Source organism: Fundulus heteroclitus, chromosome 20 (assembly GCF_011125445.2).
Source record: "Fundulus heteroclitus isolate FHET01 chromosome 20, MU-UCD_Fhet_4.1, whole genome shotgun sequence".
In the NCBI taxonomy this organism is placed as follows: Eukaryota; Metazoa; Chordata; class Actinopteri; order Cyprinodontiformes; family Fundulidae; genus Fundulus; species Fundulus heteroclitus.
Window position 1 is genome coordinate 7,367,143 of NC_046380.1, and position 12,895 is coordinate 7,380,037.

The 12,895-nt window shown below is 39.9% G+C and overlaps 1 protein-coding gene across 1 annotated transcript; it reads left to right on the forward strand.

The window, feature by feature from the left end:
• The first annotated feature begins 5,003 nt into the window (after positions 1-5,003).
• On the forward strand, positions 5,004-11,490 carry LOC105918730 (1,25-dihydroxyvitamin D(3) 24-hydroxylase, mitochondrial). Its single transcript, XM_012853881.3, has 12 exons — positions 5,004-5,412; positions 5,504-5,694; positions 5,806-5,899; positions 6,006-6,099; positions 6,471-6,562; positions 6,862-6,973; positions 7,836-7,981; positions 8,829-8,995; positions 9,668-9,746; positions 9,977-10,174; positions 10,260-10,371; positions 11,139-11,490. Exons 1-11 carry the CDS (start codon positions 5,152-5,154, stop codon positions 10,368-10,370), a joined length of 1,545 nt encoding a protein of 514 aa, XP_012709335.2. The 5' UTR covers positions 5,004-5,151; the 3' UTR covers position 10,371; positions 11,139-11,490.
• The last annotated feature ends 1,405 nt before the right edge of the window (positions 11,491-12,895 follow it).

Below are 12,895 nucleotides of genomic sequence, written 5' to 3' on the forward strand. Positions count from 1 at the left end.
AGAAAAGACTGAGTGCTCTGTGGGTCACAAATCAAGGTTAGCGCAAGAGGGTATATACCAAAGAGAAGGCACTGCTGGCCCCATGTTGCCTGCAACTGTTTTTACTCTGACGCTAAAGTAATTCATTGTGCTAGATGAAAAAGCATCATAAATGCACCTTTATAGTTAACTTGGATCACCAAGTGAATCTTTTCAATCTGTGTTTGGGGGAATTTGTCTAATTTGGGACTAATCTGTACAGCTCAAAACAAAAGAGAAGTCAACCAGAAAAGAAAGACACTTTAATTTGCTATCCGCCATCGTGTGTTTCATGTTTATAAAAGTAAAACTCAAGACTATTGTGAATCTTTAAGATAACCAAGAGACACAAAGAAATTACACAATTTTCAAACCAAAACATGTTAATACATTAACTGGTGAGCTACAGTATATTTTATATTTATCATTACCTGATAACCATGTGACAAGGATACGGGAAACAGGGCACCAAACAAAGAGAGACGAGCAAAAGTGATCCAAACAGGAAACAAGGTGTTGGTAGATTAGAAGAAGCAAATAAAAGAGCTCACCCCTCCCCAATAACCTAAAAAATAGCCGTTAAGCTTTAAGTACCATTCAGTTTTATATCACTCATTTTACAGCAACTCTTCTTATTTTACAGCAATTCATTCAGCGATCGTAGGGCCCCAATGCCCTCCCTTCAGTCAATGGGGAAGAATCATTGAGTTACAAAAAATATTATTATTTGGCTGATATGATTTCAGTACTTTGGTACAAGCTGTCTTGTTATGGTTGGCCTTGCAGCTGGCATCTGCACATACTTATTTTTCCCCCTTGTTCTGTGTTTTTTTTTCTCTGTTTGTATCTGTGTGCAGAGTGGCAGAGGGCAGAGGATGGGTGGGAGCGAGGAGGATGTCTCCTGCAGGGAAATAAAAACTCCCCTCGTGCGGATGTCTGCTGTTGTGTTGCAACTTCACCAGATACTTGTACTTTAATATGGAAGCTGCTATAGTATAGTAAAAAAAAAAATAAGATGCAAAGGGAACCTTGTTTTTTGATTTCTCTCTCAATATTTCTTTGGAAAATTCCATTACAGTGGCAAACCCTGAAGAGATCGCTATTGAAGTAAAACATGAACCCGCCCTATGCAAGAACAAAAATGGAAATTATGCACACAAAAAAAGACTCTGGCTAGAATTAGATCTTTTTTTTACACCAGCCACAGCATCCACCCTGAAGCCTAAAGTTACCATGTCAGTCGGCTGAGTTGTGCCCTTCAGTACATAAATAGTTTCGTAGCTACATCGTTTTGCTCGAAAGATCCTATTCCCACTGTAATGGGACCAGAGACGAGAAAAGGATAAACAGGTTATCTCTGAACTAACAATGGAACCCAGCAAACCAATTTACATAACTGCTATGAATGAAATACAGTCTGCATGTAGAGGGTTGTGGTGGGGGACATTCAGAGACTTAATTATCTTATTTCTCCAATATGTCCCAACTGAATCTTAAATGTTATTTTCAAGTACTTTATCTATGGTTTCAGTTTAAAAAGCCATTTAATTTGAGTAAAAACACTTAGCGGAAATCACTGCTGCAGAAAAACATTTATATGGACAGAAATGTCATGAAAACAACTGGAAATGGTGAGCTGGATAAGGGAATGTTACAGATTTCTTCACTTTGAGCAAGAATGAACCCTACTGTTAACTTTTTGAAGCCTCAATGCTGCAGTTACAGTCAGTTTATGTTGATGTTTGATTAAAAGCCAAAAACTAACAGACAGATATGTTGTTTTCAAAAACAACATTCAGATAGATATGTAGTCTATATTTTGGTAATCTAAACACCAACATCACTAGTTTGTAGCAGAATCTTTAATTCTTCTGTCCCATTAATTGCATAAATAGACAACTGACGTAAATATGTTGCAATAAAACCTTTAGTCTTTCATTTTATAAAAGGTCATTGAGGCGGTTGTTGCATAGTTCTGTTTGCCTACAGAGGACATTATGTGAAAACATGTTTTCTCTCTTACGTCCAAATTGATTTGCTCAAAATGTGCTGGACCTGATGATCTGGTCCAGCACATTGTGTATAAATGTTTCAAATGGAGTCAATCTAAATTTATTTACCATTGTAAATTTGGATTATGTTGTTTTTTTCTGTCTTTACCAGAGACTGAAGTGGATGGTTTGACTCCCAGATCAGTTAAAGCCTTTGTGTCCTTCTTTTATGTTTGATCTGTAGGTGTCTTCCAAATACTCAGATTTTTGTTTATAGGCCAAAAAACTAGTTTTAGGTTCATTTTTGGCTGTAAATTAACATTATTCCTAAGTGTGTATTCATGATTGTTTGTCTTATTTCTCTCTGTCTTAGAGTATATCCCTCTTTTAATTTAAAGAATGCTGGGATGTTTGCTTGAGCAAAAATATTTTTCATGCGTTTAAAGACACATAGAATATATATTTTGTTGAGTAAAAAAGATGAACATTTAACAGTTCCATAGGTTTACTTGCATATGTTTGTCTAAAGTAAATAAATATATATATATAAATAAATCATTAGTACTTATAAAATAGAAAAGAACAGAATAGAATAATCATGTATTGTCTCACAGAGGAGAAATTCAGGTAATTCAGAAGCACTTTAATACATTCTTAAAATCGTGAAGTGGTTGGACAAAAAAGGTGGAAAGAGGTGGGCAGAATTGTTTTGGTAGTCTTTAAACAAAAATAAAAAATACAATCTCACAAAGCTGATTAAAACATTGTAGGAGAGTTTTATAGGAGATATACTGACAAAAAACTTGGAGGAGAGCAACAGGCAAGAGATAAATTGTTGTCAAATAAAGCAGGAACTGAGAACCACGCTGAGGAGAATAGCTTACAGCATAGAACACAAAACCAAAACCCAACTACACATGAAAATATCTTCCCTTCAAATGTTCTCACAAAGCAGAGCGCATTCTGTTTGCGATTTAGAAAACAGTGAGATCTGGTATTTTTATTGGTGCTAGCTCCATCAGTGGTAAGAAAAGCTACAAATCAGAAAACTGTACTAGGTTTTGTGTGTGCAGGACTGATCCGTGACTTCTGACTTCCCCGGTTGGATTTCTAACTTTAGTTGCCGTTCTTGTCATCTTCCCCACCTGGAACCTGAAAAATCCGCCTTCTGAAAACAACGCTTCTTGTCACATAAGACGCAAACCAAACACAGCAAACAGATAAAGCAGATAAGATTGCAAGAGTAAATACCAACTAAGGCTCAGATGCGAAATAATTTTTTTGAAGAGACTTAAAAGACAAATCCATCCACAAAATAGCACAAAAAACATTATGTTTTGTTTTTCTTTGTTTTTCTTAAGCCAACAGTACTGGCTGTATGCTTTATCCCACCAACAACACGAGTCTTTCTGTTGCTTTGTGTCCTCAATCTTTAATGGCAGCATTTCCTTTTTCAAATATTAATTCTAGGTCTCAGACTCGAAAGCCAGGAAAGCAAGATTCGAGCACAAGTTGAACAAATCTGGCCTGAATGTGGTCAGCGCTTGTAGAAGCAACAAAAGGAATGATAAAGGGCTTCGTTACAGTCATGATGAATATTGTGGCAGAACGTAAAATGATGCCACACTCACTGGAAACAATAAATTCACCAGGTCAGCATGTCTTATATTTATAGTGGATAAATCCCATCAACCTGCTACAGAGTCAGCTAGGATGGTTACGCAGTTTCATCCGGGTGCTCCAGTGGTGTGTTGGAGGCCTGTATCTGCACAGATACAGGCTGTCCCCCCCCCCCCTTTGTTTTCCAGCCCAGCCGCTGCATTTTTAGACTGGTATTGATCTTCTCATCAAAGTGTTATTTCCCAACATTTTTGAACTACTGCTCTTGTGATCTCATTGAAGTGGGTGATTTGTGCACGTTGTCGAACCTAAAACCGTAACGCGATACGAGCGACTAAAGCCGCCGCAAATCATGTAACGCGATATCGGGTAGTTTGCTTTGAATTTGAGAGGAGAGCAAAGAAACATTTTGTGCATTAGCAGCTGCATGTTTTTTTTTTTTAAATTAATTTTATTTTTACCCTTGTTCTCTCGCAGGGGTGAATAGTGTGTGTGTATGTGTGTGTGTGTGTGTCACACCTGGACAGCGCTGAAAAACATGGAGCTCAAGGTTGTTCTGACGCCACCTGAGTCTACGAATGAGCACTTTTACAAGGTCACAACATGGGGCCCCTGCACATGTTGCTTAATTGATGCCGGCTCTCAGAGGGTGCCATGCCTTTCTATCCATCTTTGCAAGGACTTTTCTTGAAGGCGAATGCATTTTAGTTTGCCTTGTGACGGACCTGCGTAAAGGCTGAGTCTGGAAGTCCAGGCTGTTGGCCAGTTTCCATTATGATAAACATGTGTACTATCTGGGATGACGAGGCTTTGAATGCACACTGAGACAGAGGTATGCGTGTGGAAGTGCATGGGAGGATCAGAGAGCGTGATTCTCTGGCACGTATACCAGAGATTAGAGATTTTTAAAAAAAATAAAAGCGACAAATAGTTTAATCAATTTAATTGGTAGATACAGAATTTGCTACGTTACAAAAATCACTTCTTGGTAAATAAACAGTAAATAAATAGACAGCCGAAACAAACACAAACTGCATCTATTACATTCAAAGGAAATTGCCCTTAATTGGTAGTAATCTGCAGCTGCCTGTTCGCCTATCAGAAGTAATTAACCAATCAAGCAAGCTACGGTTGGTCAAATATTTGCCAGGCGCCTAAGTGTGGCTGAAGTATGGTATTTGCTTTGCCAAAGTTTCGGTTAATCGCTGGGAGACCCGGTTCAAGCGAACCGCCTCACCTCGCTGTTTACTTTCAAGGAGAGGAGGGGTGAGGGCATTTCCGCGGTCTATCTGGGGTCATACGATCCTCTTCAGCGTGGATCCATAAATGAATCGTGGGCTCGACGGCCACACCATGGAGGACCTGTCCCTGATTGGCTCGGTGCGCGGCAAGAATAAACGCTCTCAGAGTATAAATATTGCTGCAAGGTGTGACACTTCTAAGAAACCAGAACTCTCTCCTGGAAAGCACACTACAGAGAGGCGACCATTCGACATCACCCAGAGAGTCAGACAGCGGCAGGATGAGGGGGCAGATGCAAAAAGTTCCTCAGATTGTTGAGCTGCTGAGGAAGAAGAAGACTGTAGGGCTGCAGCACTTCAAGCCCACATCGTCCGTGTGCGTCCTGGGAGGGAAGGATGCTGAGGAGAGTGCGCAGTGCCCACACGCCACCCTGGGGACGCACAACTTGGATGCCATACCGGGACCCACCAACTGGCCCTTAGTTGGCAGTCTGGTGGAACTCCTGCGAAAAGGAGGACTGAGCAGACAACATGAAGCCCTGGTAAAGTACTTTTATTCCAGATTTTTTTTAAATTATTCTTTAATCTAAACTTAATGACGCGTTTCTAATTTTAACGATTAATTATTTTTAGGTTGACTATCACAAGAAATTCGGGAAGATCTTCCGGATGAAGCTGGGATCGTTTGAGTCTGTGCACATTGGCTCTCCTTGTTTGTTGGAGGCGCTCTACAGGAAGGAGGGTAATTGCCCCCAGCGGCTGGAGATTAAACCCTGGAAGGCGTACAGGGACCTGAGAAGCGAGGCGTACGGACTCCTCATTCTGTAAGTAGACGCATCGCCTGTCGTCTGCTAAACGTTGTCGCAGCCTGGCCCCGGCGCGCAGTCTGAAGCAGAAATGCGCACACGCTGAAGCGCGCTGTTGCTGTTCCGCAGGGAGGGGAAGGACTGGCAGAGAGTGAGGAGCGCATTTCAGCAGAAACTCATGAAGCCGACGGAGGTGGTGAAGCTTGATGGCAAAATAAATCAGGTGAGACTGACACGCGGTCAGGGGCTTTGCGTCTTTCAAAGTTTCTGCGAACAATGCGACTAATGCGTTTTTTTTTTGTTTTGTTTTGTTTTTTTTGCGGAAACAGGTGCTGGTGGACTTTATTGAGAGGATTGGGAAAATACGCAAGGACGGGAAGATTGAAGACTTGTACTTCGAGCTGAATAAATGGTCGTTTGAGAGTAAGTCAAATAATTTCCGTACCCTAACACTGATTAGGACTACAAACTATTTTTTTTGTTTTAAATCTCTAGGTCACATTGTGACATTTTTCCTGCTCCAAAATTCACAATTTACTTTGCTAATATAACAGAGAAAAAAAAACATGAACACGCGGATAAAACGGTGACGTTTTGCACATAAAAATGACTGAAAATCAAAAATCCCTTCAAATTTTTGAAGGGAGTCATTGTTAGAGTCCTAGCTGTTTAATGACTTATAACTTTAAAGGGCAAAATCACACATCCTGGGACAAAACATAACGGGAATAGAAATTCAATCCAGGAGTTTAAATCAAGTGTCTAATCCAAATCTTCTCGTTTTTGTCCATCAGCAATCTGTCTCATCCTGTACGACAAGAGATTTGGTCTCCTGCAGGATAAAGTCAACGAGGAAGCCATGAACTTCATCACAGCTGTGAAAACCGTGAGTATCAAGCCTCTCTCTCCCTGTGCCTCTGGGAAGTTTAGAAGACGATATTTGTTGAAATGTGAGACGCTTCTCAGCTGATTTTCTCCTGGAGAGCTGAGAAACATGGCAGTTCATCGAGTTCAAGTCAGTTAGCCGGGCTGCAGTCAGTGTTGCAGCAGCTCTTTAGTTTTTTTTTGGGGGGGGCGGGGGGACTCTAAGTCTCAGAGGCAAATGGGTGAAGGATTTAATCAGAAGTTTTTCAGTGAGGTTGGAATGATTATATCACATTATTCCTCTTTTTCTGTTCTCTGTAGATGATGAGCAAGTTTGGGTTGATGATGATCACACCTGTGGAGCTCCACAGGAGGTTCAACACCAAAACGTGGCAGGACCACACCGCAGCATGGGACCGCATTTTCAGCATAGGTACAAACACAATATTCCAGTTTGTGCTTCATGGCAAAAAATAACACAAGCACAGCCCTAAGCTGTGGTGCACGTCTTCGCTACTTCTACACATAAACCATTCTGAGTTCACCTCCAGCCAGATCGTGGCTAGGAAAATAACAAAATGGGCAGGCAGGAAGTTTGCTTGGAACCGGCTGTCTTGGTGATTTGTGCACTTGGCACTCCGGGTGAATAATGTTTCAGGATTGTAGTAAACTGCCTGACCAGAGATGAAGGAAATATGCCAAATATTTCCTTCAAGTCTTTGAAGGCTGTAATTTCTACATCACTTCCTTTGACCCTTAGTTTCTAAAAGGGTCACAACATTTCTATTTTCTGTTTGGAAATTGACAAGATGGAAAATACTTTAAGCATTGGGATGAGATGGGTTTATGTTTTAGTCAAGGAGCTTAGTTTGATTAATGCTTCATACACTGTAAAGGTTAGCCATCATGCATATGAATGACTAACTCTGGGTTCTATCACCAGTGTTTTGCAGTCTAACAAATTAAACCATTTGGATTTCATTAAATGTGCAAGTATAGCAGCAAAAGTGCATAAAACGTACTGAAATAAAATGATACTTGGGCAAAAATCAAACTATATTGGGTTTTAGGTTTGCAATGATCCAAACTCCAGTTTGTTCCTGTCTTTGCCACTTCAAAGACGGTTGTTCTTGTTAAGCAAATATTTTTCCGTTTCTCCAGTCACTGCTCCAAAGTTGAACAGTGGTAATTTATCACAGATTACGGAGAAAACGGATGAAAATGATGTCCACTATGTATAAACGGTGATATGCAAATCCTTGTGTTCACACATTGATTGCTTTGTATTCCCTCAGCCAAAGTCTACATTGACAAGAAGCTGCAGAGGAATGCCGACAGGGATCCGGATGATTTGATCGGCGACATCCTCCACCAAAGCTGCCTCTCCAAAAAGGAGTTGTATGCAGCCATCACCGAACTGCAGATTGGTGGAGTTGAGACAGTGAGTTGCACTTTTTGCTTCTGAATGTTCACAGCTTTCCACTTTGTGTGCAAAATGAAATTGGAACATGTCGCAGAGTTGCTTCTTGAAAAACTTGTCCCTGTGCATGCTAATGCAGCATAGGCTATTTAAAACTGCAAGTGTATTCCAAAAAAAGGTAAAACAAAAGTGTAATGTGTTGGACTGGGGCATTAAGAATTCCCCAAAAGGGTGTGTGTGGTGTTTGAAACAAAACTGGACATCCTCCTTTTTAAACTTTGTAATACAATTACCCAAACTGAATTGAAGATGTGATATAAAGCAGACTTGCACATGAATTCTATTTTTTTTTTTTTTTTTTTTCTTAAGTTGGAGGTTACAAGCAGCTAGTTAGTGCAGCCATGATTTGTATCCATATTGAATATAGAGGAAAAACGTTGTAAACCCTCATCAATCTACCTGTTACCCTCCCTTTTTTGGGATCATGCTGACCTAATTGTAGCAAGCTAAGCAATAACCCAAGCCAATAGTTTTACTGTACATTTTTAAATTATTTGATTTTGTTAAACCATCTGTTTAAAATGTTTTAATCCCTTTCTTTTTTTGCTGTGAAAATCAGATTAACTTTAATGTTTTCAACTTAAATCTGTTGCATAAAAGACAATAATTGTAACCTCTTAAACAAATAGCTGTTGAAAAAGTGGAAAATGACTGTAGTGTGAATGTAAGCAAGGAGCTTTTGAGGAAACCACAAGCATTCCTCAGCTCCCCCCGCCGCCTGAGGAATGCTCTTGAGTACTTCCTTTACCAAATGACGTCTGCTTTGTGCCGCCCTCCTTAATTTGTTTTTCTTGCTGTGTGTGTACAGACCGCCAACAGCATGCTGTGGGTCATTTTCAATCTATCGCGTAACCCTGATGCTCAGAAGAGGCTGCTGCAGGAGATCAGAGAGGTGGTGCCTCCAGACCAGGACCCCTGTGGAGAGCACATCAAGAGCATGCCCTTCCTGAAGGCCTGCCTGAAGGAGTCTATGAGGTATAACATCCCATCATGAGGCTGGAGGCAGTGTTTCTAGTGTGCAGATGATGACAGATCCTGGGTGGAAAACCTTCATAGCCAAGTGGCTTTACATACTCCACATTTTTTTTTAAATATATATTACACCCAATCACTTTTATCCTGGAAAAGATTAAATGGATATGTTTGCAACTCAACTAGTATGGATGGAAATTATGTGCACACTTAAACAACTTTACACAGGTAACATGGTGTTAAAAAGTTTGCTTGCTACACATGGTTGGCTTTAAAAGTGTTTAGATGCTTTGACTTTCTGACATTACCATTCCCACCAGTACCACAGAGATTAGGGGTGGGGGGAAATTACACACATGACTGCCTCAAAAACAAGCTTTGTGTTTTTTAGTGGTCAGATGGTGGCATGACTTCCTTTGGTCACTTTCAAAAAAAAAATTCTTTTTTTTTTTTTCTTGGCCTTTGTTCCATACACTTTTCCCCTTTCCTCTCATGTGGTCACGAGAGTTGTCAGATCAAGTTCTTTGAGGCGAGAACCATACACACATCAGAGGGAATGGAAATGGCCTCGGATCACAGATTACACACCTCATTAAACTCTGTGTGTGGTTTATGTTAAACAGTTTTATGAGTGATATGCTGAAAGTCATGTTCCAATGTTTGTTGTTCTTACAGGTTGTCACCATCTGTTCCGTTCACTAGCAGGACCCTGGACAAAGAGACTGTGCTGGGAGAATATGCCATTCCCAAAGGAGTGAGTGGCCTACATCTTAATGCAATTTACATGAGATTATGTTCTAAGGAACATTTACTTTTGACTTGTCTGAACTCAAAGGCCTGCGCACAAACTGTACAATATCTCAATAGAGCCATACGCATGTCACATGGCAATAAGTCGTACAGCATAGCTTCCAGCAACACAATTTGTCTAAATCTTAAAATGGTGGAGCTGAAACATGACCTTTTATTGTTCTCCATTCACAGACTGTGTTGATGATTAACAGTCATGCACTGGGCTTCAATGAAGAACATTTTGAAGATGAAAAGAAGTTCAAACCTGAGCGCTGGCTGAGGGAGAGCAGCACCATCAACCCCTTTGCTCATGTTCCTTTCGGTATCGGGAAGAGGATGTGCATTGGTCGACGCCTGGCAGAACTGCAGCTACAGCTGGCCATGTGCTGGGTACGGTCACAATCAACATTAAACCGTCACTTTTCTATTTTTTTTTTTAAACATTTTCTTGATGCATTCCTCTTATTTCTTGCAGTTGGTCAGAGATTACGAGATTGTGGCAACAGATAATGAGCCCCTTGAGGTGATTCATTCTGGGCTTTTGGTTCCTAACAGAGAACTGCCAGTGGCCTTCATCAAAAGATGAGGTAAAAAGACAGAAGTTCACATTAAAATGTGCTTTACCAGTTTATTGAAACAACCATATTATGTCTCAGAGAAATGAGCCATGCATAAAGACTGGAAGTCTGGGGATGACCAGCCTCATTCCTGAAACTCTAAATGTCACAAGTTAAACCAAACAATGAGAATTAATTTAAGGGTGGTTGTGCAGACACAAACTAGTTCTTTTGGTTTTAAAAAAAAAAAAAAAAAAAAAAAAAAAAACTTTAGACAGTATATGTAAAAAGATGGAGGTAGTGCTCATTTTTACATAAGGTTTGCTGGATGTCCCTCTGTGGTATAGTAGGTTAAGTCCACATCTTTGATATGGCCCGCTATATGTATCCAGCAAAGAAACACTGCAAAGTCTGAGCAAGTTCTGATATCCTGCCGTGCAACCTCTAAATAAGGGAGCACCACAATGGACTAATAGACCTTTAATTGGGTGTGCAGTACCAACATTGACCACTAGGTGCTGACACCAACCCCATTGACAGGCTATGGCTGGCTTATGTTTAGAAAAGGGTCACTTCCTCTACTTCAATCCTTGAAGTGTTTGATATACTAGTAAAAAGTGACCTTATGGTAGTTTTACAGTTGCAAATGTAAGAATATTACAACTAGCACAGATATGCTTGACAAATCTGAAACATGACATAAGTGTAAAACTGAAGACATTCTAAACATCTATTTTAATGTGCCATGTGATTTTTATAGTCGGATTAATATCATTTCTTTTTTTTTCTTATTATAGGCCTTATGTTCATCTTCTCTGGACATGACTACCGAAAAGACTCTACTCCTGTATTGACTCCCTGAATTGCTGCTGTGTACAGAAAGTATATCTATAATCTTTTGCCATAAATACCTCAAACTTATTTAACTAATGTGTAAACCTGCTAAACACTGACACGAAGAACAGTTGAAGTATATTTTGTACTAGGGCAGCTGTTCTGATGTCTGACATGTAGATGCTGATTACTTTATACTATTCCTTAACTTTTATATATATTTAAGTGTATATGTGCATTGTTGTGTATATCCAGTTGAATTATACTTGTCTCATGATTGCATTTGTCTAAATAAAGCCATTTTTTTTAAATGCATCAAGTGACTCTTAATTTTCAAACTCACCCAATACTAAGTTAAATGATCTTGGTGTTTCAACAGTGAAATTTTAATAAATGGATTTAATATTTTTGCATTTCAGTATCAAAAAACTTTAGGTAAGATTAGAATTACAACTGCTTAGTAAATAACTCCTACTGTGATTGGCCAAAAGAAGCACTCAGTAAGTGTTGCATCTTTACATTTTTTTTTTTTTTGGATACTTTATTACATCCACCTGTTCAGTCCTAACACTAATTGAGAATCAGCCAATCACATGGCAGCAACTCACTGCTGTTGGGCATCTGGGGGTTGTAAAGACTGCTTCCTGCACTTCGAAGCAAGACTATTTGTCCAATGTGAACTAGCAGTGGTCCCTTTAGTTAGGAAGTTCATCTAGAGACTAGTGGCAGTGCTACAGCAAAGCATGAGACTTTTCTCTATTCTCAAATATGGAGGAAAATGCTCAATTAATTTTAGTTGAACCAAAAATTCTTTTCTGTTGGGCATCTGGGAGTTGTAAAGACTGCTTCCTGCACTTCAAAGCAAGACCCCATCTGAATACCCTTGAAAATGGCACCTAGGTCCTGTACAGTAACATTTCATGGGTTTACAGTAAGAGGAAAGGCACTTCGGATAGCTTTTAACTCTCGTGACGGAAACTCGCATGGATGACGCAAGTCAAATCCAGGCCTACAGCCTTCCAAAAATTTACTATAGTGTGCCTCTGTTCTTTCCAGATGTTCTCATCAATTTCCATGAGGTGGGCTGTGCTTATAGCGCTGGTCACGCAAAGGATTATGGGATACCCTGGCACCTGTAAGGGAGGTCACGAGGTTCCTTGGATAAACATGAGGTTTTCAAACCCTCAACTGAGGCTCATTGGATGTTCATTATTGGAACATTTTACATGAACCTGAATGTGTGTATTTAAAAATAAAAAATAAAAAATTCTGAAATGCAACTGGACTGCATGGCACCAGCAACTATGCCAGGATCCACTTCACAATTCCTTCCATTTTGATACTTGGGTTCCATAAGAATACCCTTAAGGACTCTTTAGCCAAAGCGGAAGTGCGTCAGCGTGATAAGTGCTGTCTGAATAGTGCAGTTGGTCATTGATTACAGATAAGAATGGTTGGAGATGACAGAATTCAACAGTAGCCAAAATAATTGTGTGTGTGTGTGTGTGTGTGTGTATATATATATATATATAGTTATTTACACCTTTTGCGCAACAAGACAACACTGGGCCCTGCTTCTACAAGCAAAGAACAACTTGGACCTCAAATAAGTGATTTCAGCTGCGTCATCCACATGGTAGGGTAAGGATTGGTGTTAAGATGAATGCATGGATCTATTCTGCAGTTTAGCAATACTCAGGCTGCTGCTGGTTGTGTAATG